At 38.4% G+C, this 27,928-nt stretch overlaps 1 protein-coding gene across 15 annotated transcripts in view; it reads right to left on the minus strand.

Annotated features, from left to right (window-relative positions):
* Nucleotides 1-27,928, minus strand: part of ZMYND11 (zinc finger MYND-type containing 11) — a 149,368-nt gene that overhangs the window by 13,612 nt on the left and 107,828 nt on the right. For 10 of the 15 annotated variants that reach the window (XM_027089320.1, XM_027089328.1, XM_027089319.1 and 7 more), the window contains 9 exons: nt 27,813-27,905; nt 26,033-26,120; nt 25,430-25,485; nt 24,208-24,285; nt 23,233-23,351; nt 18,872-19,079; nt 18,418-18,486; nt 17,351-17,623; nt 16,845-17,030 (listed from right to left, as the gene is read on the minus strand). In XM_027089320.1, coding sequence (XP_026945121.1) covers nt 16,845-17,030; nt 17,351-17,623; nt 18,418-18,486; nt 18,872-19,079; nt 23,233-23,351; nt 24,208-24,285; nt 25,430-25,485; nt 26,033-26,120; nt 27,813-27,905 — 1,170 coding nt within the window. The remainder of the gene's footprint in view (nt 1-16,844; nt 17,031-17,350; nt 17,624-18,417; nt 18,487-18,871; nt 19,080-23,232; nt 23,352-24,207; nt 24,286-25,429; nt 25,486-26,032; nt 26,121-27,812; nt 27,906-27,928) is intronic. The other 5 variants (XM_027089332.1, XM_027089329.1, XM_027089322.1 and 2 more) reach the window with 2 other exon arrangements.

The following is a 27,928-nucleotide window of genomic DNA, read 5'->3' on the forward strand; positions in this document are numbered from 1 at the left end:
AGGTTAACAGCTGATCTTTCAGCAGAAACTCTGCAAGCCAGAAGGGAGTGGCAGGACATATTGAAAGTCTTGAAGGAGAAAAACCTGCAACCAAGATTACTCTACCCAGCAAGGATCTCATTCAGATTTGATGGAGAAATTAAAACCTTTACAGACAAGCAAAAGCTGAGAGAGTTCAGCACCACCAAACCAGCTCTACAACAACTGCTAAAGGAACTTCTCTAGGCAAGAAACACAAAAGAAGGAAAGGACCTACAATAACGAACCCAAAACAATTAAGAAAATGGGAATAGGAACACACATATCGATAATTACCTTAAATGTAAATGGACGAAATGCTCCCACCAAAAGACACAGATTGGCTGAATGGATACAAAAACAAGACCCATATATTTGCTGTCTACAAGAGACCCACTTCAGACCTAGAGACACATACAGACTGAAAGTAAGGGGATGGAAAAAGGTATTTCATGCAAATGGAAACCAAAAGAAAGCTGGAGTAGCAATTCTCATATCAGACAAAATAGACTTTAAAACAAAGACTATTAGAAGAGACAAAGAAGGACACTACATAATGATCAAGGGATCGATCCAAGAGGAAGATATAACAATTGTAAATATTTATGCACCCAACATAGGTGCACCTCAATACATAAGGCAAATACTGACAACCATAAAAGGGGAAATCGACAGTAACACATTCATAGTAGGGGACTTTAACACCCCACTTTCACCAATGGACAGATCATCCAAAATGAAAATAAATAAGGAAACACAAGCTTTAAATGATACATTAAACGAGATGGAGTTAATTGATATTTATAGGACATTCCATCCAAAAACAACAGAATACACATTTTTCTCAAGTGCTCATGGAACATTCTCCAGGATAGATCATATCTTGGGTCACAAATCAAGCCTTGGTAAATTTAAGAAAATTGAAATTGTATCAAGTATCTTTTCTGACCACAACGCCATGAGACTAGATATCAATTACAGGAAAAGATCTGTAAAAAATACAAACACATGGAGGCTAAACAATACACTACTTAATAATGAAGTGATCACTGAAGAAATCAAAGAGGAAATCAAAAAATACCTAGAAACAAATGACAATGGAGACACAACGACCCAAAACCTGTGGGATGCAGCAAAAGCAGTTCTAAGGGGGAAGTTTATAGCAATACAAGCCCACCTTAAGAAGCAGGAAACATCTCAAATAAACAACCTAACCTTGCACCTCAAGCAATTAGAGAAAGAAGAACAAAAAAACCCCAAAGCTAGCAGAAGGAAAGAAATCATAAAAATCAGATCAGAAATAAATGAAAAAGAAATGAAGGAAACAATAGCAAAGATCAATAAAACTAAAAGCTGGTTCTTTGAGAAGATAAACAAAATAGATAAACCACTAGCCAGACTCATCAAGAAAAAAAGGGAGAAGACTCAAATCAATAGAATTAGAAATGAAAAAGGAGAGGTAACAATTGACACTGCAGAAATAAAAGAGATCATGAGAGATTACTACAAGCAACTCTATGCCAATAAAATAGACAATCTGGAAGAAATGGACAAATTCTTAGAAATGCACAACCTGCCAAGACTGAATCAGGAAGAAATAGAAAATATGAACAGACCAATCACAAGCACTGAAATTGAAACTGTGATTAAAAATCTTCCAACAAAGAAAAGCCCAGGACCAGATGGCTTCACAGGCGAATTCTATCAAACATTTAGAGAAGAGCTAACACCTATCCTTCTCAAACTCTTCCAAAATATAGCAGAGGGAGGAACACTCCCAAACTCCTTCTACGAGGCCACCATCACCTTGATACCAAAACCAGACAAGGATGTCACAAAGAAAGAAAACTACAGGCCAATATCACTGATGAACATAGATGCAAAAATCCTCAACAAAATACTAGCAAACAGAATCCAACAGCACATTAAAAGGATCATACACCATGATCAAGTGGGGTTTATTCCAGGAATGCAAGGATTCTTCAATATACGCAAATCTATCAATGTGATAAACCATATTAACAAACTGAAGGAGAAAAACCATATGATCATCTCAATAGATGCAGAGAAAGCTTTTGACAAAATTCAACACCCATTTATGATAAAAACCCTGCAGAAAGTAGGCATAGAGGGAACTTTCCTCAACATAATAAAGGCCATATATGACAAGCCCACAGCAAACATCATCCTCAATGGCGAAAAACTGAAAGCATTTCCACTAAGATCAGGAACAAGACAAGGTTGCCCACTCTCACCACTCTTATTCAACATAGTTTTGGAAGTTTTAGCCACAGCAATCAGAGAAGAAAAGGAAATAAAAGGAATCCAAATCGGAAAAGAAGAAGTAAAGCTGTCACTGTTTGCAGATGACATGATCCTATACATAGAGAACCCTAAAGATGCTACCAGAAAACTACTAGAGCTAATCAATGAATTTGGTAGAGTTGCAGGATACAAAATTAATGCACAGAAATCTCTGGCATTCCTATATACTAATGATGAAAAATCTGAAAGTGAAATCAAGAAAACACTCCCATTTACCATTGCAACAAAAAGAATAAAATATCTAGGAATAAACCTACCTAAGGAGACAAAAGATCTGTATGCAGAAAATTATAAGACACTGATGAAAGAAATTAAAGATGATACAAATAGATGGAGAGATATACCATGTTCTTGGATTGGAAGAATCAACATTGTGAAAATGACTCTACTACCGAAAGCAATCTATAGATTCAATGCAATCCCTATCAAACTACCACTGGCATTTTTCACAGAACTAGAACAAAAAATTTTGCAATTTGTATGGAAACACAAAAGACCCCGAATAGCCAAAGCAATCTTGAGAACGAAAGAAGGAACTGGAGGAATCAGGCTCCCAGACTTCAGACTATACTACAAAGCTACAGTTATCAAAACGGTATGGTACTGGCACAAAAACAGAAAGATAGATCATGGAACAGGATAGAAAGCCCAGAGATAAACCCACGCACATATGGTCACCTTATCTTTGACAAAGGAGGCAGAAATGTACCGTGGAGAAAGGACAGCCTATTCAATAAGTGGTGCTGGGAAAACTGGACAGCTACATGTAAAAGTATGAAGTTAGATCACTCCCTAACACCATACACAAAAATAAGCTCAAAATGGATTAAAGACCTAAATGTAAGGCCAGAAACTATCAAACTATTAGAGGAAAACATAGGCAGAACACTCTATGACATAAATCACAGCAAGATTCTTTCTGACCCACCTCCTAGAGTAATGGAAATAAAAACAAGAGTAAACAAATGGGACCTAATGAAACTTAAAAGCTTTTGCGCAGCAAAGGAAACCATAAACAAGACCAAAAGACAACCCTAAGAATGGGAGAAAATATTTGCAAATGAAGCAACTGACAAAGGATTGATCTCCAAAATTTATAAGCAGCTCATGCAGCTTAATAACAAAAAAACAAACAACCCAATCCAAAAATGGGCAGAAGACCTAAACAGACATTTCTCCAAAGAAGATATACAGAGTGCCAACAAACACATGAGAGAATGCTCAACATCACTAATCATGAGAGAAATGCAAATCAAAACTACAATGATATATCATCTCACACCAGTCAGAATGGCTATCATCAAAAAATCTAGAAACAATAAATGCTGGCGAGGGTGTGGAGAAAAGGGAACCCTCTTACACTGTTGGTGGGAATGTGAATTGATACAGCCACTGTGGAGAACAGTATGGAGGTTCCTTAAAAAGCTACAAATAGAACTACCATATGACCCAGCAATCCCACTACTGGGCATATACCCTGAGAAAACCATAATTCAAAAAGAGTCATGTACCAAAATGTTCATTGCAGCTCTATTTACAATAGCCCAGAGATGGAAACAACCTAAGTGTCCATCATCGGATGAATGGATAAAGAAGATGTGGCACATATATACAATGGAATATTACTCAGCCATAAAAAGAGATGAAATTGAGCTATTTGTAATGAGGTGGATAGACCTAGAGTCTGTCATACAGAGTGAAGTAAGTCAGAAAGAGAGAGACAAATACCGTATGCTAACACATATATATGGAATTTAAAAAAAAAAAAAATGTCATGAAAAACCTAGGGGTGAAACAGGAATAAAGACACAGACTTACTAGAGAATGGACTTGAGGCTATGGGGAGGGGGAAGTGTAAACGGTGACAAAGCGATAAAGAGGCATGGACATATATACACTACCAAACGTAAGGTAGATAGCTAGTGGGAAGCAGCCGCATAGCACAGGGAGATCAGCTCGGTGCTTTGTGACCGCCTGGAGGGGTGGGATAGGGAGGGTGGGAGGGAGGGAGACGCAAGCAGGAAGAGATATGGGAATATATGTATATATATAGCTGATTCATTTTTTTGTGGAGCTGAGGCTAGCATACCATTGTAAAGCAATTATACTCCAATAAAGATGTTAAAAAAAAAAAAAAAACCAAAATACTTATGAATTAACTTAACCAAGGAGATGAAAGACTTATACAATGAGAATTAAAAGAAATTAAAGACAACATAAATAAATGGAAACACATGCCACGTTCATGGATTAGAAGACTTAATATTGTTAAAATGTCAATACTACTGAAAGTGATCTGAAGATTCAATGCAATCCCTATCAAAATCCCAGTGACATTTTTAGTAGAAATTGAAAAACCCACCCACATTTTCATATGGAACCTCAAGGGACCCCAAATAGCCAAAACAATCTTGAAAAAATAAAACAAATCTGGAGGAATTATACATTCTGATTTCAATACTTACTACAAATCTACATTAATCCAACCTGTGAAGTACTGGCGTAAAGACAGACATACTGACCAATGGAACAGAATAGAGAGCACAGAAATAAACATATATATGGTCAATTGTTTTTTGATGAGGGTGCCAAGATCGTTTAATGGGGAACAGATAGTCTTTTCAACGAAGGATGCTGGAAAATCTGGATATCCACATACAAAAGAATGAAGTTGGACCCTTACCTAACACCACATACAAAAATTAACTCAAAATGGGTCAAGGACATAATTCTAAGATCTTATTGTAAGATCTAAGACAATAAATCTCTTAGAAGAAAACAAAGGACAAAAACTTCATGACGCTGGATTTGGCAATGAATTTTTGGATATGACACCAAAGGCACAGTTAACAAAAATATAGACAAATGGCACTTTATGAAAATTATTCATGGAATAAAAAAGCAACCCACAGAATGGGAGAAAATATTTGCAAATCATGTATCTGAAAAGGGATTAATATCCAGAATATATGGAGAACTCCTAAGACTCAACTCAAAAAATGGGCAAAGGACTTGAATAGACATTTATCAAGGATACAGGAATGCCAATAATCACATGAAAAGATGCTCAACATCACCAGTCATTAGGGAAATGCAAATCAAAACTACAGTGAAACACCACCTCACACCTATTTGTATGAGTACTATCAAAATAAAACAAGAGTTGGTGGGGATGTAGAGAAATTGGAACCCTGGTGCACTGTCATGTGGGAATGTAAAATGGTACAACTGCTGTGGAAAACAGCATGTGGTTCCTCAAAAAATTTAAAACGTAATTACCATATAACCATGCAATTCCACTCTGGGTATATGCCCAGAAGAACTGAAAGCAGGATCTCAAAGAGATATTTGTACACTCATGTTTATAGAAGCATTATTCACAATAGCTAAACCATGAAAGTAACCCAAGTGACCATCAGTGTGTAAATGGATAAGCAAAAACGTGGTATATACATGCACTGGAGTACTATTCAGCCTTAAAAGGGGAGAAACTTCTGCAGTATACTGCAACATGGATGAAACTCGGTGCCATTATGCTAAGTTAAATCAGCCAGTCCTAAAAAGACTGTGTGATCCACTTATAAGAGGTGCCAGCAGTAGTCACAGTCACAGATACAATGTAGAATGGTAGTTACCAGGGGCTGGGGGAGGGGAGAACAGGGAGTGACTGTTTAATAGGTAAAGAGTTTCCATTTTACAGGGTGAAAGAAGTTATGGGAATAAGATGGCAGTGATGTTGCACAACATGAATGTATTTAATAGCACTGAACTGTAAACTTAAAAATGATTAAGATAGTAAATTTATTTTACCACAGTTTTTTAAAAAGGCTCTTCACCTCATATTTCTTTCCATCTACCACCCCCATTTTTCTGCTCCCCTTCCCAAACATCTTGGAAGAATTACCTACACTTGTTATTTCAGAGTATTCTCTTCCCCTCTTTTTTAAGCCCACTGCAGTCTTTCACCCGTGCCGTGCCACTGAATGCGCTATTATCAAGGTCACTTATGGTCTAAAACCAGTGGTTAATTCTCAGCCTTCATCTTATGGGGCAACGTCTGGAGAAGTTTTGATTGTCATCACTCGGGGTGGGGATAGAGGCTTAGCTGCTGCTAAACATCCTACGGTGCACAGGAGTGTCCCCAATTTTTTGGTCCAAATGTCAGTAGTACTCTGGTATATTTCCTGTGATTTTACTATGTCAGCAATTGTGACTTCAGTGAGGTTACTATTTAAAAAGTGTGGATAGCATGTTTTAATTTTGGAAGTAGCTGTAATAGTCAGATTTGGGTTTGAATCTTAGATCTGTGCTCATTAATCAAGTGAGTTCAGACCACGTTTATTTAACTTCTTAGTTTCCTCATCCTCAGATAATACTTCAGGCAGCACCATCCCTTCTATTACTTAATGCATGCATTTTGTATTTCTGCCTTTCTTTGTGAATATATTTAAAGGATGTATCATTCTTACTATGTTTCTCTTGATTGTATGCCATCTTAACATCCACTTTTTGGGTATCTGATTTACCTACATCCTCTCTTGTCCTACAGTACTGTACTGCTTCTTACAATAATGTAAGATTTAACTATAATACAAGAATAACTATAATACAAGAATAATTCTAAACCTTTTACCAGTCTACTAGAATCGATATACGAGCAGAAGTAGCTTAGGAGGGTGAGTCCCAGCTCACCGACCAGGTTTCTAGTCACTCTGTTTAATCTCATAAGCCTCAAATTCCTTATCTAAAAAAATGGGTATAAATAAAAGCACTATGGTTTGCCATAAAAACAGACACACAGATTCAGTTTTAGGCAGAAACTTGCTGAGGTAGAATCCAGGGCCTAAGCATTTTAAAGCCTAGTTATTCAGAAGAGGGGCACTTCCGGGAAGATGGCGGCAGGGTAAGACGCGGAGATCAGCTTCCTCCCCACAGATACACCAGAAATACATCTACACGTGGAACAACTCCTACAGAACACCTACTGAACGCTGGCAGAAGACCTCAGACCTCCCAAAAGGCAAGAAAGTCCCCATGTACCTGGGTAGGGCAAAAGAAAAAAGATTAAACAGAGACAAAAGGATAGGGACGGGTCCTGCACCAGTGGGAGGGAGCTGAGAAGGAGGAAAGGTTTCCACACACTAGGAAGCCCCTTCGCGGGCGGAGACTGCGGGTGGCGCAGGGGTGAAGCTTCGAAGCCGCGGAGGAGAGCGCAGCAACAGGGGTGCGGAGGGCAAAGCAGAGAGATTCCCGCACAGAGGATCAGGGCCGACCGGCACTCACCAGCTCGAGAGGCTTGTCTGCTCACCCACCGGGGCGGGTGGGGCTGGGAGCTGAGGCTCCAGCTTCGGTTGGAGCGCCGGGAGAGGACTGGGGTTGGCGGCGTGAACACAGCCTGCAGGGGGCTTGTGCGCCACGGCTAGCCAGGAGGGAGTTCAGGGAAAAGTCTGGACCTGCCGAAGAGGCAAGAGACTTTTTCTTCCCTCTTAGTTTCCTGGTGCGCGAGGAGAGGGGATTAAGAGTGCTGCTTAAAGGAGCTCCAGAGACGGGCGTGAGCCGCGGCTAAAAGCGCGGACCCCAGAGACGGGCATAAGACGCTAAGGCTGCTGCTGCCGCCACCAAGAAGCCTGTGTGTGAGCACAGGTCACTAACCACACCCTGCTTCCGGGGAGGCTGTGCAGCCTGCCATTGCAAGGGTCCCAGGATCCAGGGACAAGTCCCCCGGGAGAACGCACGGCGCGCCTCAGGCTGGTGCAACATCACGCCGGCCTCTGCCGCCGGCGCAGGCTCGCCCCGCACTCGACGCCCCTCCCTCGACCCCGGCCTGAGTGAGCCAGAGTCCCCGAAGCAGCGGCTCCTTTAACCCCGTCCTGTCTGAGCGAAGAACAGACGCCCTCCGGCGACCTACATGCAGAGGCGGGGCCAAATCCAAAGCTAAGCCCCTGAGAGCTGTGAGAACAAAGAAGAGAAAGGGAAATCTCTCCCAGCAGCCTCAGAAGCAGCGGATTGAAGCTCCACAATCAACTTGATGTACCCTGCATCTGTGGAATACATGAATAGCGAATCATCCCAAACTGAGGAGGTGGACTTTGAGAGCAAGATTTATGATTTTTTCCCCTTTTCCTCTTTTTGTGTGTATGTGTATGTTTCTGTGTGAGATTTTGTCTGTATAGCTTTGCTCCCACCATTTGTCCTAGGGTTCTATCCGTCCGTTTTTTTTCTTATTTTTTTATTTTAATGACTTTATTATATTTTATCTTACTTTATTTTATTTTACTTTATCTTTTTCTTTTTTTCCTTACTTCCCTCCTTCCTTCCTTCCTCCTTTCTTTCTTTCTACTTCTACTAATTCTTTCTTCCTACTTTTTCTCCCTTTTATTCTGAGCCATGTGGATGAAAGGCTCTTGGTGCTGGAGCCAGGAGTCACTGCTGTGCCTCTGAGGTGGGAGAGCCAACTTCAGGACACTGGTCCACAAGAGACCTCCAACCTCCACATAATTTCAAACGGCAAAAATCTCCCAGAGATCTCCATCTCAACACTAGCACCCAGCTTCACTCAATGACCAAAGCTACAGTGCTGGACATTCTATGCCAAACAACTAGCAAGACAGGAACACACCCACACTCATTAGCAGAGAGGCTGCCTAAAATCATAATAAGTCCACAGACGCCCCAAAACACACCACCAGATGTGGACCTGCCCACCAGAAAGACAAGATCCAGCCTCATCCACCAGAACACAGGCACTAGTCCCCCCACCAGGAAGCCTACACAACCCACTGAACCAACCTTAACCACTGGGGACAGACACCAAAAACAACGGGAACTACAAACCTGCAGCCTGCAAAAAGGAGACCCCAAACACAGTAAGATAAGCAAAATGAAGAGACAGAAAAACACACAGCAGATGAAGGAGCAAGATAGAAACCCACCAGACCTAACAAATGAAGAGGAAATACGCAGTCTACCTGAAAAAGAATTCAGAATAATGATAGTAAAGATGATCCAAAAGCTTGGAAATAGAGAAAATGCAAGAAACATTTAACAAGGACCTAGAAGAACTAAAGAGGAAACAAGCAACGATGAACAGCACAATAAATGAAACTAAAAATAGTCTAGATGGGATCAATAGCAGAATAACTGAGGCAGAAGAACGGATAAGTGACCTGGAAGATAAAATAGTGGAAATAACTACTGCAGAGCAGAATAAAGAAAAAAGAATGAAAAGAACTGAGGACAGTCTCAGAGACCTCTGGGACAATATTAAACACACCAACATTCGAATTATAGGGGTTCCAGAAGAAGAAGAGAAAAAGAAAGGGATTCAGAAAATATTTGAAGAGATTATAGTTGAAAACTTCCCTAATATGGGAAAAGAAATAGTTAATCAAGTCCAGGAAGCACAGAGAGTCCCATACAGGATAAATCCAAGGAGAAATACGCCAAGACACATGTTAATCAAACTGTCAAAAATTAAATACAAAGAAAACATTAAAAGCAGCAAGGGAAAAACAACAAATAACACACAAGGGAATCCCCATAAGGTTAACAGCTGATCTTTCAGCAGAAACTCTGCAAGCCAGAAGGGAGTGGCAGGACATATTTAAAGTGATGAAGGAGAAAAAGCTGCAACCAAGATTACTCTACCCAGCAAGGATCTCATTCAGATTCGATGGAGAAATTAAAACCTTTACAGACAAGCAGAAGCTGAGAGAGTTCAGCACCACCAAACCAGCTTTACAACAACTGCTAAAGGAACTTCTCTAGGCAAGAAACACAAGGAAAAGACCTATAATAACGAACCCAAAACAATTAAGAAACTGGGAATAGGAACATACATATCAATAATTACCTTAAATGTAAATGGACTAAATCCTCCCACCAAAAGACACAGATTGGCTGAATGGATACAAAAACAAGACCCATATATATGCTGTCTACATGAGACCCACTTCAGACCTAGAGACACATACACACTGAAAGTAAGGGGATGGAAAAAGATATTCCATGCAAATGGAAACCAAAAGAAAGCTGGAGTAGCAATTCTCATACCAGACAAAATAGACTTTAAAATAAAGACTATTAGAAGAGACAAAGAAGGACACTACATAATGATCAAGGGATCGATCCAAGAAGAAGATATAACAATTGTAAATATTTATGCACCCTACATAGGAGCACCTCAATACATAAGGCAAATACTAACAGCCATAAAAGGGGAAATCGACAGTAACACATTCATAGTAAGGGACTTTAACACCCCACTTTCACCAATGGACAGATCATCCAAAATGAAAATAAATAAGGAAACACAAGCTTTAAATGATACATTAAACAAGATGGACTTAATTGATATTTATAGGACATTCCATCCAAAAACAACAGAATACACATTTTTCTCAAGTGCTCATGGAACATTCTCCAGGATAGATCATATCTTGGATCACAAGTCAAGCCTTGGTAAATTTAAGAAAATTGAAATTGTTTCAAGTATCTTTTCCGACCACAACGCTATGAGACTACATATCAATTACAGGAAAAGATCTGTAAAAAATACAAACACATGGAGGCTAAATAGTACACTACTTAATAACGAAGTGATCACTGAAGAAATCAAAGGAAATCAAAAAATACCTAGAAACAAATGACAATGGAGACACGACAACCCAAAACCTATGGAATGCAGCAAAAGCAGTTCTGAGAGGGAAGTTTATAGCAATACAATCCTACCTTAAGAAACAGGAAACATCTCAAATAAACAACCTAACCTTGCACCTAAAGCAATTAGAGAAAGAAGAAGAAAAAAACCCCGAAGTTAGCAGAAAGAAAGAAATCATAAAAATCAGATCAGAAATAAATGAAAAAGAAATGAAGGAAACGATAGCAAAGATCAATAAAACTAAAAGCTGGTTCTTTGAGAAGATAAACAAAATTGATAAACCATTAGCCAGACTCATCAAGAAAAAAAAGGAGAAGACTCAAATCAATAGAATTAGAAATGAAAAAGGAGAAGTAACAACTGACACTGCAGAAATACAAAAGATCATGAGAGATTATTACAAGCAACTCTATGCCAATAAAATGGACAACCTGGAAGAAATGGACAAATTCTTAGAAATGCACAACCTGCCAAGACTGAATCAGGAAGAAATAGAAAATATGAAGAGACCAATCACAAGCACTGAAATTGAAACTGTGATTAAAAATCTTCCAACAAACAAAAGTCCAGGACCAGATGGCTTCACAGGCGAATTCTATCAAACATTTAGAGAAGAGCTAACACCTATCCTTCTCAAACTCTTCCAAAATATATCAGAGGGAGGAACATTCCCAAACTCATTCTACGAGGCCACCATCACCTTGATACCAAAACCAGACAAGGATGTCACAAAGAATGAAAACTACAGGCCAATATCACTGATGAACACAGATGCAAAAATTCTCAACAAACACTAGCAAACAGAATCCAACAACACATTAAAAGGATCATACACCATGATAAGTGGGGTTTATTCCAGGAATGCAAGGATTCTTCAATATATGCAAATCAGTCAACATGATACACCATATTAACAAATTGAAGGAGAAAAACCATATGATCATCTCAATAGATGCAGAGAAAGCTTTCAACAAAATTCAACACCCGTTTAAGATTAAAAACCCTGCAGAAAGTAGGCATAGAGGGAACTTTCCTCAACATAAATAAGGCCATATATGACAAACCCACAGCCAACATCGTCCTCAATGGCGAAAAACTGAAAGCATTTCCACTAAGATCAGGAACAAGACAAGGTTGCCCACTCTCACCACTCTTATTCAACATAGTTTTAGAAGTTTTAGCCACAGCAATCAGAGAAGAAAAGGAAATAAAAGGAATCCAAATCGGAAAAGAATAAGTAAAGCTGTCACTGTTTGCAGATGGCATGATACTATACATAGAGAATCCTAAAGATGCTACCAGAAAACTACTAGAGCTAATCAATGAATTTGGTAAAGTAGCAAGATACAAAATTAATGCACAGAAATCTCTTGCATTGCTATACACTAATGATGAAAAATCTGAAAGTGAAATTAAGAAAACACTCCCATTTACCATTGCAACAAAAAGAATAAAATATCTAGGAATAAACCTACCTAAGGAGACAAAAGACCTATATGCAGAAAATTATAAGACACTGATGAAAGAAATTAAAGATGATACAAATAGATGGAGAGATATACCATGTTCTTGGATTGGAAGAATCAACATTGTGAAAATGACTCTACTACCCAAAGCAATCTACAGATTCAATGCAATCCCTATCAAACTACCACTGGCATTTTTCACAGAACTAGAACAAACAACTTCACAATTTGTATGGAAACACAAAAGACCCCAAATAGCCAGAGCAATCTTGAGAACGAAAAACGGAGCTGGAGGAATTAGGCTCTCTGACTTCCGACTATACTACAAAGCTACAGTAACCAAGACAGTATGGTACTGGCACAAAAACAGAAATATAGATCAATGGAACAGGATAGAAAGCCCAGAGATAAACCCACGCACATATGGTCACCTTATCTTTGATAAAGGAGGCAGGAGTGTACAGTGGAGAAAGGACAGCCTCTTCAATAATTGGTGGTGGGAAAACTGGACAGGTACATGTAAAAGTATGAGATTAGATCACTCCCTAACACCATACACAAAAATAAGCTCAAAATGGATTAAAGACCTAAATGTAAGGCCAGAAACTATCAAACTCTTAGAGGAAAACATAGGCAGAACACTCTATGACATAAATCACAGCAAGATCCTTTCTGACCCACCTCCTAGAGAACTGGAAATAAAAACAAAAATAAACAAATGGGACCTAATGAAACTTCAAAGCTTTTGCACAGCAAAGGAAACCATAAACAAGACGAAAAGACAACCCTCAGAATGGGAGAAAATATTTGCAAATGAAGCAACTGACAAAGGATTCATCTCCAAAATTTATAAGTAGCTCATGCAGCTCAATAACAAAAAACAAAAAACCCAATCCAAAAATGGGCAGAAGACCTAAATAGACATTTCTCCCAAGAAGATATACAGACTGCCAACAAACACATGAAAGAATGCTCAACATCATTAATCATTAGAGAAATGCAAATCAAAACTACAATGAGATATCATCTTACACCAGTCAGAATGGCCATCATCAAAACATCTAGAAACAATAAATGCTGAAGAGGGTGTGGAGAAAAGGGAACCCTCTTGCACTGTTGGTGGGAATGTAAATTGATACAGCCACTATGGAGAACAGTATGGAGGTTCCTTAAAAAACTACAAATAGAACTACCATATGACCCAGCAATCCCACTACTGGGCATATACCCTGAGAAAACCATAATTCAAAAACAGTCATGTACCAAAATGTTCATTGCAGCTCTATTTACAATAGCCCGGAGATGGAAACAACTGAAATGTCCATCATTGGATGAATGGATAAAGAAGATGTGGCATACATATACAATGGAATATTACTCAGCCATAAAAAGAAACGAAATTGAGCTATTTATAATGAGGTGGATAGACCTAGAGTCTGTCATATACAGTGAAGTAAGTCAGAAGGAGAAAGACAAATACCGTATGCTAACACATATATATGGTATTTAAGAAAAAAAATGTCATGAAGAACCTAGGGGTAAGACAGGAATAAACACACAGACCTACTAGAGAATGGACTGGAGGATATGGGGAGGGGGAAGGGTAAGCTGTGACAAAGCGAGAGAGAGGCATGGACATATATACACAACCAAACATAAGGTAGATAGCTAGTGGGAAGCAGCCGCATGGCACAGGGAGATCAGCTCGGTGCTTCGTGACTGCCTGGAGGGGTGGTATAGGGAGGGTGGGAGGGAGGGAGATGTAAGAGGGAAGAGATATGGGAACATATGTATATGTATAACTGATTCACTTTGTTATAAAGCAGAAACTAACACACCATTGTAAAGCAATTATACTCCAATAAAGATGTAAAAAACAAACCAAAAAAAACAGACACATAGATTAATGGAATAGAGAGCCCAGAAATAAACCTATGCAAACATGGTCTATTAATTTATGACAAAGAAGCCAAGAGTATACAATGGGGAAAGGATAGTCTCTTCAGTGAGTGGTATTGAGAAAACTTGGGCAATGACGTGCAAAAGAATGAAACTGGACCGCTATCTTACACCATACACAAAAATCAACTCAAAATAGATTAAAGACTTTAACGCAAGACCTGAAACCATAAAACTCCTAGAAGAAAACATAGGGGGTAAGCTCCTGGACATTGATCTCGGCAATGATTTTTTTGTTTGACACCAAAAGCAAAGACCACAGAAGTAAAAACAAAAAGTGGGGCTACATCAAACTAAAAAGCTTCCGCACATCAAAGAGAACCATCAACAAAATAAAACGGCAACCTTGGAATAGGAAAAAATATTTGCAAACCACATATCCCATAAGAGATTAATATCCAAAATACATAAAGAACTCATACAACTCAGTGGAAAAAAAAAACTCCCAATAACCCAATCAAAAAATAGGCAGAGAGGTGGCGCAGTGGTTGAGGGTCCGCCTGCCGATGCAGGGGACACGGGTTCGTGCCCCGGTCCGGGAAGATCCCACATGCCACGGAGCGGCTGGGCCAGTGAGCCATGGCCGCTGAGCCTGCGCGTCCGGAGCCTGTGCTCTGCAACAGGAGAGGCTGTAACAGTGAGAGGCCCGCGTACCACAAAAAAAAAAAAAAAGGCAGAGGACCTGAATTGATATTTTTCCAAGGAAGATATACAAATGGCCAATAGATACATAAAAACAGCTCAACATCACCAATCACCAGGGAAATGCTAATCAGTATCAGTGATATATCACCTCACACCTGTTAGAATGGCCATCATAAAAAAAGACAAGTGTTGGTGAGGATTTGGAGAAAAGGGAACTCTTGTGCACTGTTGGTGGGAATGTAAACTGGTGCAGCCATGATGGAAAATAGTATGGAGGTTCCTCAAAAAGTTAAAAATAAAACTACCATACTATCCAGCAATACCATTTCTGGGTATTTACCCAAAGGAAATGAAAACAGGGTATCGAAAAGATATCTGTGCTCCAACGTTCACTGAAGCATATTCACAATAGCCAAGATATCTATATACAACCTACATGTCCATCAGTGGATGAACAGATTAAGGAAAACGTAGTGTGATGTATGTATATATACTACTACACTCACACACACACATACACACACTGGAAGGTTATTCAGCCACAAGTTAGGAAGGAAATGCTGCCCTTTGGGACAACATGGATGGGCTTCAAGGGTATTATGCTAAGTAAAATAAGTCAAATATCGCATGGTATCATTTATATGTGGAATCAAATAGGTATAATAATTCAGCTATTTCATCAATGGTAAAATGTTATAAAAAGCAGTATTATAATTCTTTTCTTTAGCCACCTCTTCCCATTTCCTTGATTCATGAGTAAACTTATGGGAACTTCCCCTTATAAGTCTAGTGTCTACTTTCTAGCTTTCTCTCATCTTTGCATGAAGACAGAATTACAGACATGGTGTTGGGGCATTCTGCTTGATAAGATCTTGAGCACACCTTAATAATTCGATCTAGTGATATTTATATTTCATCATTCATCTGTTTTTCCTTCTAAGTTATCTTCATATATTCTTCTAAGTTATATCTGTTTCTCTTTTCCTTCTTGTCAAATCTTCATCAAAAATTTTAAAATGTTTATTTTCCCTCATGAAACATTTACATATATTTAAAGACTCTTTTCAGAATGTAGTCTGGATCAAATGAAGAATCACAAAACTTCATACAGTAATTCATCAAAATTAAAAGCAAGCTATGAGCTTTTGGGAACAAAACTTTGTTCACATAGCTCAGTCATTTGGCAGAGAAACATCTGTATGCTCAGAAGCTGCTGATCTGAGCAGAAGATAGGAGTCACAAACAGGACATAAAAAATGAACATTTGTCAGTTTTTCAGTTAAGTTAGAGACCCGTGAGATGTTACTATCATAAAGTAAATGTAATCGATTTCTTTACTAGAATCTAATGTATAAATGTTAAGTGCAGTAAAATCTGAAAATCCTTAGTTTGCTATTACGATACTTACATTTACAATTTTACAAGTTAGATATTACCTGTCAGGAGTTACCAGCAAAAGTCAGGGCCAGCCCACTTATCAAAATAAAATACTTGCATAGATGGAAAAGTTATATAAATCAGTTATACTAAATATGTTATGTCCCAAAGTATCATAATCTCAATTTAACAAAATAATCCTGAGCAATACTCAGTAATGTGGGATCTGGAGTTTTAAAAAAATTTTTTTAGTTAATTAAAGTTGACAATTTCACATCAGAACTTATTTCAGGAGTAATTGTTGCATATGCCATATATATCTTTCTGAATTAATTTTCATCATACCTATGGTATATTTTTTAGAAATCAGATTCTAAGAAAATAGTGGTATTTACCCACTGCTTCTTCTTGGTCTGAGAAATTAGTTGTTTGTGCTGGGTTGCTAGCTTCTTGATTTCTTCTACAAATTCTTCTTTACACTTTTCCTTTACTTGCTTACATTTTCTGTCTATCTCACCCTGCATATTTGCTACAGCTTTATTTACAGCTTGTCTTTTTTCTTCTTCCATTTCAGAACGCAGCTGAAATGAAAAAAAAAGTTAACCCACAATATGTCAGCTCATAATTTACACAGACCATTAAGCAAAACCTTAATACATAGTTTCTACTTAACTGATGTACCTCTTCCCTTTATTTCATTAAGGGCTATAAAATATTTTAGATGAGAAAAGTGCTACTGTTAATTAAAATATTATAAAAAGATATTTTATTATAGTCCTAGTTTTAAAAAGCAGCTACCTGGTTGATGCCTCAGTGACAGAAGCTAAACCACAATAGGAAGACTATTCACTTATCCTGCCCAGACGTCTGAAGGCAACACTGGCAGTGGAGGCTGCGTTACCTTTTCTAGAGCTTCTCGTACAACTCTTTCAGTTTCTCGCTTGTGATCAGACTTCATTCGGTCTTTAAAGTCATTGAAAATTTTGGTGTATTTGTCGTGGCACATGCTTTGACACACTCCGTCACTGGTGGTCTGGGTGCTTCGATGCAGCATTCTTGGTGAAGAGGCACTTAACTTCTTGGTCTGAGTTGATACAGAAACTTTTTCGATTGGCTGAGGCATCGTGGGGATTTCCTGGCTGGAACTTACTGCTTCTGTTTCAGGCTCTGGTTCCTAAAGGATAAGGAAAGTGCTATAGAATTCACTAGTTCAAGAGCAAGCTCTATTAGGAGAAAAGCAGAGTGATATACATAAATAGCCATATAAAAAACTGCAGTTCAAACACAATGTAAGAAAATGGAAAATTGTTTTGTGTATTTTACAATTAAAAATAAACTAATTTTTAAAAATTTAAAACACATGCAATTAGTAGGTACAATAATTCTAAACAGGAACGTCATTTACAATTACATATCAATATTGTTTTTTCTTTTCAAAACAGACTAAACAAAAAAATTTGTCATACAAAATCATTATCAATTTATAGTCACTTCTTTGGTTTAGATTCTTTAACAAATACCCTAAACCACTTCTCACTGAGTATCTGGTAGGATTTTGCCCATATTTACACCTGATTTTAAAATATGCATGGATTATATAATTTTAAAAGGCTGAGCTCAGCCATAGTTTCCTCCAGTTTTTAAATGTTGGCCTCATTGATTTGTTGGATAAACACTTTGTTTTTTATTAGTACTATGAGAAGATATCAGAGTTCTAGAAAATACAGCAAAGTGCCCTCCCACTTAGCCAGCCGTGGTCACTGCTGTTTAACTGGTGAGGAGACTTGCAGCTCCCGTGTGTTACTCTATGACGGGAACAGTGGGAAGACTGGGTCCATCTTGGTTGCTACAGGTTGACTGACGGCAATGCTTTTCGCAAGGACCTGTGAGGAGCACTGCCTTGATCACAACTGTGAAAATATTTCCTGTTTCAATTGCCACCTGGACACTGCAAGGCAGGCAACTTACTTCTTTTTTGGGTTCCACACTTTGATTACGTCGTCCTTTCTTTGTTCTCGGTTCTTGAGTGACCTTTAGCTGTGGGCATCATAAAAGTAACAGCACATTATTCCCGACACTATGAAACACTTCTCTGCTGCTAAGACTAGCCAGGGAACCACAGGTCAGGGGTGAGCACTTGTTCCCTTTCGCATTAGCTCTTTCAGGACCACGTGGTTGGCACTCACAGAATGATTCCTCTGGGCCGAGGGCTTGAAAGAGCTAATATGCTGGTAGAGTCAGGATCAGGGTTGGTGGTGGCTTCCCTGTATTGGAACTGTTTCTGGTTTCTTTCGCAGAGCACTTTACAAATGTTACACGAAAGGAAGAAGAAAGTCAGAATCTGCTCATTCCAGTGAGGAGTGTGCGCTGACACCTGCACATTCAGAACAAGAACCGACAGGCTCTCACTGGCGCCTCTCACCTGCTCATTACTGGTAGAGGAGATGCTGGATTCTGCCTCCTCCTCCCCTCGGTCCTCATTCTTAGACTTCCAAAACCTCCCTTCACGAAGGAAGCGCTGATGCAGCTCCAGCTCATCACAGGCCTTCTTCCAGCCCATACTGCGCTTAACATGCAGCCGGTGAACGTTGACTGTGATGTCCTGTATGTTTTCAGAAGGAATCCAGGCCCTGTGAACAACATTGAAAGGGATGCTTAGAAATTTCCAAAATGGGAGGGACTTCCCTGGCCGTCCAGTGGTTGAGACTTGGCCTTCCAACACACGGGGAGCTAAGATTCCACATGCCTCGTGGCCAAAAACCCAAAACATAAAACAGAAGCAATATTTTAACAAATTCGATAAAGACTTTAAAAATGGTCCACATCAAAAAAAAAGAAGAAATTTCCAAAATGGTAGAAACTCTACCAATTGTAAAATACAATTTGTGGCTTGAATAAAAACTCTTACCAAGTAGAAAATAGGTGAAGTGACATTTGTTTTTCACAGTCATCAAGGCAAAGTTCTCAGAATGGGAGTGATTCACAGCTCTTTTTAAAATGTACAATATCTCATTGTTTTGAATACTGTAAATTATTCAAAATCTAGCTATTTGCATGTTAGAACTATAGAATCATTTGTAAATGCCCAGAAATTTTCATGAGACACTTACATACAAACAACTATTATCTAGTAAGTCATCACATCCCTATTCATCAGATGAACCATGACCAACAAATGGAAAACCGTTTGTATCATTCAGCAACCAAGTACTCAACTGCGAACACATAAGTTGATCTAAAACTACATTTGGTTCTATTGGGAAGAATGCTAGAAATTTAAGAAAATTTTCCTGGGTGCTAATTGCTTGACTGGACTTAAATTAGTATCCAGCTCAACCAGGGCTTACCATGTGCCAGTGGAAGGCACCACAAAGCATACAGTGCATGGGACCTATGACTGACTGTTCCCACCTCATTTGACAGCTGGCAGAGGTGCTGCCAAAATGGGGTTAAGGAAAGCTATTATTAGCAGCTGGAACCCAGTGAGGGTCCTCACTGCGCCTAATTTATTAGGTTGGCACTTCTATATACATTGCCACTGCCTTTAACTGAGAAACAATGATAAAACAGTGCAGCACAGAGTTGAGGTGACTCTGGGGTACTCTGGAGAGGAAGAGGGTTTCATTTGGCTGTGAGTGGTCACAGGTTTCATTTGGGCTCCATCTTGAAGGAGGAGTAAGATTTAAACAGGGGACCATATGAGGGGAGGACTTCTAGGCAGAAGGGATGTCACAAATGAAATAAGAAAATATAAGGACATGTGAGCCACAGTTAGTATGACATTTTCTAGAGCACAGGGTACAAGCTGGGATCCAGCACTATGAATATACAGATTTGCTCTTTTCAGTCTTATTAGGAGTTTCAGAAATACTAGACCTATGACTGTTCTGAAGGGATCTTACTGAATCCCGGCACATATGCCTAAAGCCAAAAATGTAGACTTCTAATTTGCTTGTACAAACTAAGCTGTTTGCTTTAGAATTTAAAAGCACATTTTAAATATATAATAATCCATAGTTATATGGTAATGGTAACTGAAATTGTTAAATTTGAACTTATTTATAAATATTACATTAACAGTATCATCTGACAGTGCTTTATTAGAAACCAAAGTAAACTACACTTTGAAAAAGAGTGCAAATAAAATTTTGCTTGTGGAAAAGTTCCTTACCATTAGATCTTGTATTTATATTATATTTACTCTTTCAGTCAACAAACATTTATTGAGCACCTATTACATACCAGTCAATCAATAAAAGTTAAAACACTTTTTAAAACCAGTATGTTTTTTGAGAGAGATTTCTGTTATAAGCAGTGCTGACTACCTGGAATCAACTTGTGACCTAGGAGAGAATCTTATCCCCTTGGATATATTTAGTCTATTGAATCTATTTAATCTATTGAATTTATTGAATTTATTCATTTATCTACTACCAGCTGGAACCCAGTGAGGGTCCTCACTGTGCCTAATTATTAGGTTGGCACTTCTACATACATGGCCACTGCCTTTAATCTACTGAATTTAATCTACTGATTTAATCAACTGAATCTATTCTTAACATGAGACTTACATCTCAATGCAATTCATAAAAACATTCCTATTCTCTCTTAATCATCTCCATTATTGTAGATAATCAGATTTCAGTTTTAAAGAGTATCACTGAGCATGCAATCTGACCTACACTAAAAATAAAAGGCAAACTGCACCCCACAACTTTACAGTAAGTTTAATAAAAAGAGGTAAAATCGAATCTGGCTATACCTACACATCTGTCAATCCGGAATTCTCTGAATATATGCACAATAAAATGGCTCAGTGATATGATGGCAAATGAACCCAAAATGTCCCCTTTCTTTCTTCCCTGTGCCATTGCTCCCTCCAACTACAGGCAGCAGAAGATTTACCCCTGCTGACAGTCAGACCCTATCAGCTACTTTTTTTCCTCTGACAGGAAGAACCCTGCATACCCTATGAAAACCCTGCCTGTACTTACCAGGACCACAGGCATCTGCTCCCTGAACATTACAACCTGCTCAGGGTTCAGGGTCTAGGGAGGGAGCAGCATGTTCTGGTGTGAGCATACAGAGGGACTAGTCCAAAATCATTTATTTGCTTAAATTTTTTTTCTCCCACCTAAGTGTAGAGACATGATAAAATGGCTAAAGAATATTTATTGTATTTATTCATAGTGATCTCTGCATAACAATGTGGTATGTAATGCCACTGAATGGCACACTAAAAAATGTTTACAATAGTTTTAAACAAGTATTTACTAATGAAAACTTGTAGCTGGGGGCCCTTATAGGCCATCTCTTCTTGGTATATAACATGTTGCTTAAGTAATTAAAACTATTATTTTTATAGAGTTCATTTTTTAATATATCAATTATTCTAACATGATAGAGTATCATTTTTAAGGTATGTCCCCATCATTCACTTGAAATATCTTGCTGCTATATTGTAACCAGGAAAAGCAAATGAAAAAGATTCATAATAAAACTGTATTTATAGTAAAATTGTAGATCTTTTATTTTCTAAAATAAAGTCCTTAGAGTCCCATCTGTCCATAATTTTTTTAGATAAAATCTTCCAAGAAATTAGAAGTCTGGGGGAAGAAGACTCTGGAAATGTAATTTTCTGTTTTAATTCCCTCTTCAGATGACAAACTTATTCTAAGGACCCAAGTAAATCAGCTCAATTATTCTTTTAAAATATTTTCTGCACAGTATATACTGAATGATATAAAACAAACTCATATTATTAATAAAATACCACTCATGGTTGAAGATACTATAAAGTTGTTTTAAAATTAGTGAAAAAAGAAAATATAGGAAAATTCTGATTATCAGATTGTTCTCACCTAGTAGTATGTTTTTTAAAAATAACTGAATTCTTCGTTTTTCTAAATTAACTGTTTATTTAATGAAATTCAAAAAACTAAGTCAAATTTTTCCCTCATGTACATTCTTAGATCATAACATCGACACTCTCCTGTACTCCTGAGTTGATTATTTTTGTCTATGGCTTTGACAGAACCTTGAAAGTACGGTTGAAACTACCGTAATGATATTACAATTCTATGAAATGAACACATCCTGAGAAACCTTCCACTTAACTCCTAATATGGATTCAATCCCACCATTAACACGCTTCTGAACTCAACAGTCAGCTATTGAAACTGTCCTGTTTAGTAACCATTATCTGAAATACACCTAGAAATACCATGTATAGAAAGCACTGTTAGGTGCCCAGTCAAGTTATGTGCTGATTTGTTTTTTAATTTAAAATACACTTCAGGGCTTCCCTGGTGGCACAGTGGTTAAGAATCCACCTGCCAACGCAGGGGACACAGGCTCAAGCCCTGGTCCGGGAAGGTCCCACATGCCGCGGAGCAACTGAGCCCGTGCACCATAACTACTGAGCCCACATGCCATAACTACTGAGCCCACATGCCACAACTACTGAGCCCGTGAGCCACAACTACTGAAGCCCGCACGCCTAGAGCCTGTGCTCTGCAACAAGAGAAGCCACCGCAATGAGAAGCCCATGCACCGAAACAAAGAGTAGCCCCTGCTCGCTGCAACTAGAGAAAGCCTGCGCACAGCAACAAAGACCCAACGCAGCCAAAAATAAATAAATACAATAAATAAATTCATAAAAAAATAAAATGAAATACAGTTCACACAGTTTCTAATGGCAAAGCCCACAGAGCACTGGTAAAGCAGGACTGGGCGCCCCCCATGACTCCTGGAGGCCCAGGGGTGATGCTGCACATGATTTACCTCTGGTGGTGGTGACCGAAGAAGCGGACGTCAACCTGATTGTCCTCTTTCTGCATGACTTTGGCCGGCCAGAATCCAAAACCTTTCATTTTAGCCCAAACCAGTTCATGATTAGGTATCTGGAAATAAAATGTTTTACCTTGTCATACTACTTTTAAAGTATTAAATACAAGAATATCATTAATACTGAACTACTCAGTCAAGCATAATCCATAATTTTGAAAATATTTTTTTTCTAACTCCTAAGCACACAGAATTTACCCCCACCCCAGGATTGACTGATTTTGCCTCCAAGAAAAACACCAAAAAAATTAAAATTTGCATAAGCAATGTGGACCTTCATTTCGCAGAAAAGACAGTGAAAAGAATCTCTTCATAGCCTGTGGCATCTGGAATGAAGCCAGCAGTGTAACAGTGGCAAACAGAACACCCTAACTTTGCTTCATGAAATACAGTCCAACCCTGGGAGCCTATAAGAAATGGGAGAAATTTAGGCCTTCCTCCCGATCTATCAAGTCGGAGATGCAAACTTTAATGAGACCCTCAAGTGACTGAGGAGCACACCAATATCTCGGAGAATAGGGGCTCTCAGGCAGGCTCTTACACCATGGCCAGCGGTGGGCGACTGCCCCTGGAACACTCCTTGAAATCATGCCATTTTAGGGGAAATCACACAGCTATAAGTATATATAAAGACTTAGATTTCTTGTGAGAGAATGAGAGGAAAAGCAAATTTTTACTTTATGTATTAAGGGATTCAATGTTTATTCCTACTTTTGAGCGTCCTCATTTTAAAGTCAGAAATGGATACTGATCCCAAGTTGTTTCCTCCATGTTTCAGTTTTTATACTCATTAAAACCATACATACTATGACACAAAGAAAAATATTTAGAAGGATTATAATCTTCAAGCAAATTGGAAATAAGACATCAGACACTTAAGAGGTTAAAAAAAAATCTCAAAATTTTACATACACAAGGATAGCAGAACCAATTGTCAGGACGAGCATTTGATAAATAGAAGCAATTCTTGCAAAGTTGTAATTCATCCAGCTGAAGAAGAAAATCAACTATTTAGCCTACATAAAATACACACATGCATAAAACTATATAAAATAGATCCATGCAAATTAACATTCTCTTTCATGTATACAGTCTCCAGGTTTGTTCCTTAAGCTTATAATTCTAATTTTCCAATGAATAATACCAGAAGAGCCTGCCACTTTCTTCTTGGAACCTCCCGAAGGTCCCAGATTGCACTTGGAATAGAGGACAGATTCCTTAGGGGACCACTGCATCTGACCTCTGCTTCCCCAGCCTCACTGATACCTTTCCAGTTCAGCACTCAGATTAAAGGCTATTTCCTCAGAAATGTCTCTTGATCTACCCATATAAAATATCCGCTACCAATAAAAGCAGTCCCTACTTTGCCTCATTCTCTTAGTGTTATTTTCTTTCATAACATTTTTTTATAACTTGTAAAGAAACCTATTTTGTCTGTCCTTTTCTTGAGTCTCCCTCTTCAGAATACAACTGTATGAGCAGGAAGCCAGCATCCTGATCCCCATTTTATTCCTCCTAACACAGCACATAGTAGACACTCAATAAACATGTTTAACGAATTTTTAAAAAGTCATATGTGAAATGGAATCAAGAAACAAAACTTTTTATATAAATTGAGATGCTTTTGCAAAGATAGTATGGTTATAGATGAGTGTTTCAAATAAGAAAGACCACCCAAAAAATCCTTCCCTAAATATATATTTCATTTATTGTATAAATATGCATGCTGTTGTTTGGATGCTTTTTTGCCTGTGTAGTGTAGTAAGAACTCAAATTTGAACCTTTCATTCGCAGAGGGTAATGTTTATTGAGTGCCTGCCCAGTGCAGCACATTTACATGTAGTTATATAACTAATACTCTTTAGGGTAATTAAAGAGGAGAGAACAAAGTTTCCTTTTCTTCTAACTAGTAGAAGTTACTTAGTAACTAAATCTAACTCCCAGGATTTCTCTGAAAATAGTTCTGCCAGAATTCTTCCCCTTCTGTTTGCGTTATTTCCCATGTATGTCATACATGGACATAAAATTATATTTAAAGAAAATGGCAAAATTAAAATGTACATATCAGAGTGGAATTCTGAAATAGATTAATGTGGAATATAGCAAGAGTTTAGTTATTAGGCATGGATAGTACCTCATGACATGTGTCTTTATAGAGCATCCTTGCTATGTCAGCTTGCTCACTGTCTGCTGTAATTAAAGACAGGTATCTATTACCAGTGATCTAGAAACACAAGACTATCAAAATTAATACAGCCATTTAAATTTTCTTTCATTTTTAACAAAAGTGGACACATACCATTTAAAACAAAAAATGTATATTTAAAATAAAATTAAGGCAGTAAAAGAAAACGCTATCAGCAGCTTTAATTTTATATCCAATGTAACATAATACTCTAGGTACAGAGGGACCTCTTTCATTACTTTTGAATGAGGGGATATTAATGCAGAAAATCAAAAGCAATCAAAGTGCTTATAAAAAGCCTTTCAACTAAGTTTATATATAAAACTATGAATATTACTTAGTGTAACTAGAGTTCTGCTTTTGGCCAGTCAATTCTATAAGCTATAACTCCATTACCAAATATTTTTAAGTTTAAACCCTAACATTATTACTTACAGATCATTCAGGTATTGTTTTAATGTAATATTTTATATAAGATATTTTTCAACATGGAATGTAAATGGTATGAATTTTAAAAAACTATACAAAAGAAAAAAACAAAAAATATTCAACCTCCATAGAAAATCACTGTGTTGTGGAGAAGCAATTGAGCATCAGCTTTGAACTCTTCGTAACTTCGGTACTTCCCTTCGTTCACTTTCTGCAGAGGGAAGACAACAAAATGGCAAAGGGTTAATGGTGAAAACACCTGTCAGCATTACAGCGTTAGAGTGTAGGAAACAGGCAAATTTTCCAGAATGGCATTACGACTACTCCTGTGTCCCATGGTACTGACAGAATGTGCGTAAAAGAAACCCACAACTCCGTCTGCAGTTAGACTATTACAGGATGGTGAAGTGTGCAGAGCCAACATCCTGCAGCCACGTTGTCCCCGATATTTATTTATTTACTAGTATGAACTCTGCAGCGTGAACACCTCATTCTGTAATTAAAAAAGCTGCTGCTAAGCACTATAAATAACGAAAGCTTTGGTCAGTGGGGTTGATGAGACCCTAACTACATATCTACTATTTTTATAACTCAAGAGAATAAAAATTGAAAGAAGAAAGAGCTGTTAGCCTCTGTGACAGTTTACCGTTATCACAAAGAAGATACGGTTGTAATTCTGAATTGGGATTAGGTGCTGATGTATAAACAATTTTAAAGTCCTAGGAGGTCCTATATGCACCAAGGCAAATGATGGTTCTGTCTGGCATCAAGGGTCACAGGGCACTTTTATGAATATTGATATCTGAACTCCACCCTGAACTTCTCATGGCCTTGGGCTCGCAGGTGCTCAGGCCTTGGCATTGTGCAGCGCTCCCAGGCTACCTGCCTATACCCAGGTGGGGACAACCGCACTCCACAGTCCCCAAGCACCATCATAGCTCGTATTTTGGTCTGGACTGTAAGCTCCTGAAAGCATGAAAATCATGTCTTCCTCTTCATTTTCTTTATGGTGCTTCCGCTCATGGTCAGCACTTGCTAACAAGGCACCATCAGCCCAGCCAGTGTGCTCCATGGACCCAACAGGATCAGATTGCAGAACGTGGGGAGGGGCCACACAGGGAGAGGGCAGGAAGGGCAGCTGAGTTCTTCATTGTTCTCAGAGGCTCAGAGTTAGGAAAAGAGGCTATGCCTGAAGCCACACAATCTAGGGGTAGGAGGTAAAATTTAAACTGCTCGTTTTTATGAACAACCTTCATTTATCCCTTTCTTCCACTGAAATAATACACCTTCATTCTTCCTCAGCTATTAAGCAGATTAAGAAAGGAGTAAGATGATTTTAAATTATTCCTATGGTCTCCCTATTATGGCCAACCATAAGATTTTAAAACTTCAAAACGATACATAGGTACAGAATAAATCAATCTGCAAAGCTAATTGGAAACAGGTCAAAGTGTTCACTGCATTTTACTGCAATTTGTAATTAAATATTAACAAACCCATTAACAATCCTCAGCTAGAGTAGGTAAAAATAAGAACTTCATTAAAGAAGGATAAAGTTTTCTAGTTAAAACTGTTTTGTTCGAGTGCATGTCATTGTGTTTCCCAAGATCCTAGATCAGTTCTACGTTCTAATCTTTCCTTGAGAGAAACTCCTAAGTACTGCTTCTGAAACTAGGAAACCACATCCACATGTTAATTACATCTGGAACATTACACTGACCAGGCTACAATACATTTTCTTTAAGCAGCAAGTGTCAAGAATCAACAGGCTGCTGAAAACCAAGCCTCTTAAAAGATGACCCCTAAAGAGCACTAGAGGGAGTGCATGCCATTCACAAGGGCAGCTGCTCAGGCAGGAGGGCGGCAGGTGCACGACCAGGGCTGTGCTGTCAGGGAGCTTTACCTCCTGAATGGCAGGGACGTCGACCGCCGAGTGCACCAGCCGCCGGTACATGGGGTGTTTGTTGTCCTTCCCCTTTTTATTAAGGTCAATAGCCTGAAAGGTCATGAGACACATCA

Source organism: Aethalodelphis obliquidens, unplaced genomic scaffold (genome assembly GCF_003676395.1).
Source record: "Aethalodelphis obliquidens isolate GAN/ISIS:26980383/991018 unplaced genomic scaffold, ASM367639v1 scaffold65, whole genome shotgun sequence".
Classification (NCBI taxonomy): Eukaryota; Metazoa; Chordata; class Mammalia; order Artiodactyla; family Delphinidae; genus Aethalodelphis; species Aethalodelphis obliquidens.